Below are 2,296 nucleotides of genomic sequence, written 5' to 3' on the forward strand. Positions count from 1 at the left end.
ATCCATCATGACTACCGTCTGATAAGGGTACACCAGGCACATGCATCACAACCATATGTGCGCGACATGGTGATCTCATATCAAGATAAACAGCGCATGACCTCGCAGGTGGGGCCCAGTTAGAATTTTGTTCAGGTCGAGTAGCCCATCCTGTTCAAAAGGTCCTCGAATAAGGGTTGTTTAAGGATGTTGAGCAAAACACCCATGTTTCCAAAGGTGAATTATTCAAACCCCAATGAATTCCTCTCAACACATGGCTATAATGCTCCCCCACTACTTCTGCTTATGATCAGAGATGCACATCTCATCAGTCACCAAGGGACATGCTCAACTGGTTAAGGTTAATCAACTAACAAATAAATCTGTTGTATTGAGTAGAATATTTGCTGTAGCCCATCTTTTATACCAAGACTAAACAATGTACATGATAACACTTTCAATCAGTTAAGATAGGAAGCCATGAAAGCCACTGCCTGATACTGCATCAGAACATGGTGAATTATCCAAACCCTAAAGAATTCCTCTCAGCCCATGGCTGTGATGCTTTCCCACTACTACTATTATTATCATTATTATTTTTATTTAAGGCAGTGAGCTGGCAGAATCGTTAGTATGCTGGGTAAAATGCTTAGTGGTATGTCGTCTGCCACTACGTTCTGAATTCAAATCCCACCGAGGTCGACTTTGCCTTTCATCCTTTCGTGGTCGAGAAATTAAGTATCAGTGAAACACTGGGGGTTGATGTAATTGATTAGTCCCCTCCCCACAAATTTGAAGCCTTGCGCTTCCAGTAGAAAGTATTATTACTATTAGGGCAATGAGCTGGTAGAATCATTAGCATGCCGGGCAAAATGATTAGTGGCGTTTCGTTCATCTTCACATTCTGAAGTCAAATTCCGCCAAGGTCGATGAAATAAGTATAGTTACACACTTTCCACTGGAAGCGCAAGGCTTCAAATTTATGGGGAGGGGACTAGTCGTTTACATCAACCACCCAGTGTTTCGCTGATACTTAATTTATCGACCACGAAAGGATGGTGATTTAGAATACACTAAATTACCATCCTTTACTTTCTCCAATAAATGCCTAAATATTATTTTGCATTATTTCATGCTTTACCAAAAATTCAATAAACACTTCCATTCGCCTCTGTTTTATTACTAACACATTTATAATAAACTATATTACTGACACATTTGCTGTTGTGTATCATTATTCTCTCTATGTGTTAATGATTATAATTGCAGGCAAAGACCTCCAGGTTATCCTATATCCTCAGGTGCCTTTTCTGGGCCTTATCCACCGTCATTAATCAACACATCCCCGTTAACACGATTTGGTCCACCCAGTCTTTTACCACCTCCAGGCTTACCGCATCCAGGAATACCCCATCCAGCAATTGTCACTGCAGGACCAAAACAGGAAGTGATGTCACATAGTCAAGATAATCATCGGTAATTAACAACTTATTGCTTTGTTTTTGTTTCTATTATCAATACTTGCCATTATAGGAGGGATAGTGGTGGTGATGGTGGTGGTGGTGGTGGTAGTAGTGTTAATAGCAGGTGTTGTTGTGTTGGCAGAAACGACAGTACCGTATCTGTCTGTCATTTTTATATATTTATTTCTCGTGTTTTCATCCAAAATGGAGATGATCATGTGATTGACTTGAAAAGTTAAGATATTAAAATATTTTTCTTAACATGAAACTAATAGTAACCTTAATACACAAAATTTATCCAATGCGGTGTTGAACACTCATTCTCATTGTTCGACATTTACGAATACACACACACACACACCGTATTTTTCAACACACAAGCCAACTAGTGTATAGCATAAACAGTCAAATGTTGTCACTCTCTTTCCAAATCCTGCTGCATTTAATGTAGAACTTTTGGGCTGAAATATTCAACTTGTATACCAGAAGATACGATATATATGTGTGTGATGCAGTAATTACTGACTACTGATTATCTTCTGATGTCGAATTCTGCCGGGAGTTGATTTTTTTTTTTTTTCTGCCTTTCATCCGACTGAAATTGGCAAACCTGTCCCAGTATTGTCAATGTTGTCCAGTAGTTAGGTGAAGTGGAGGTTTTACTGAATCCCCGACACCTTCACACAAAATCTGCAAAAGAAATATCTGACGGGAAAACGACACATGCTTTTGTTCGTTAAGAGGATCCTGGATCTGTGAGGTTTCTTAATTGGCCTTAATTAGGGAAGGTTTACCCTTTATTGGGGGGATTGCATCTATCATCACTGTATGCTTTTATATAAGTGTGTGTGTGT

The 2,296-nt window shown here is 39.2% G+C and overlaps 1 protein-coding gene across 1 annotated transcript in view; it reads left to right on the forward strand.

The window, feature by feature from the left end:
- Positions 1 to 2,296, forward strand: part of LOC106876393 (transcription factor 7-like 2) — a 79,055-nt gene that overhangs the window by 9,359 nt on the left and 67,400 nt on the right. The window contains exon 3 of the mRNA XM_052968454.1: positions 1,249 to 1,455. Within this exon, the coding sequence (XP_052824414.1) occupies positions 1,249 to 1,455 (207 nt within the window). The remainder of the gene's footprint in view (positions 1 to 1,248; positions 1,456 to 2,296) is intronic.

Source organism: Octopus bimaculoides, chromosome 6 (assembly GCF_001194135.2).
Source record: "Octopus bimaculoides isolate UCB-OBI-ISO-001 chromosome 6, ASM119413v2, whole genome shotgun sequence".
NCBI lineage: Eukaryota > Metazoa > Mollusca > Cephalopoda > Octopoda > Octopodidae > Octopus > Octopus bimaculoides.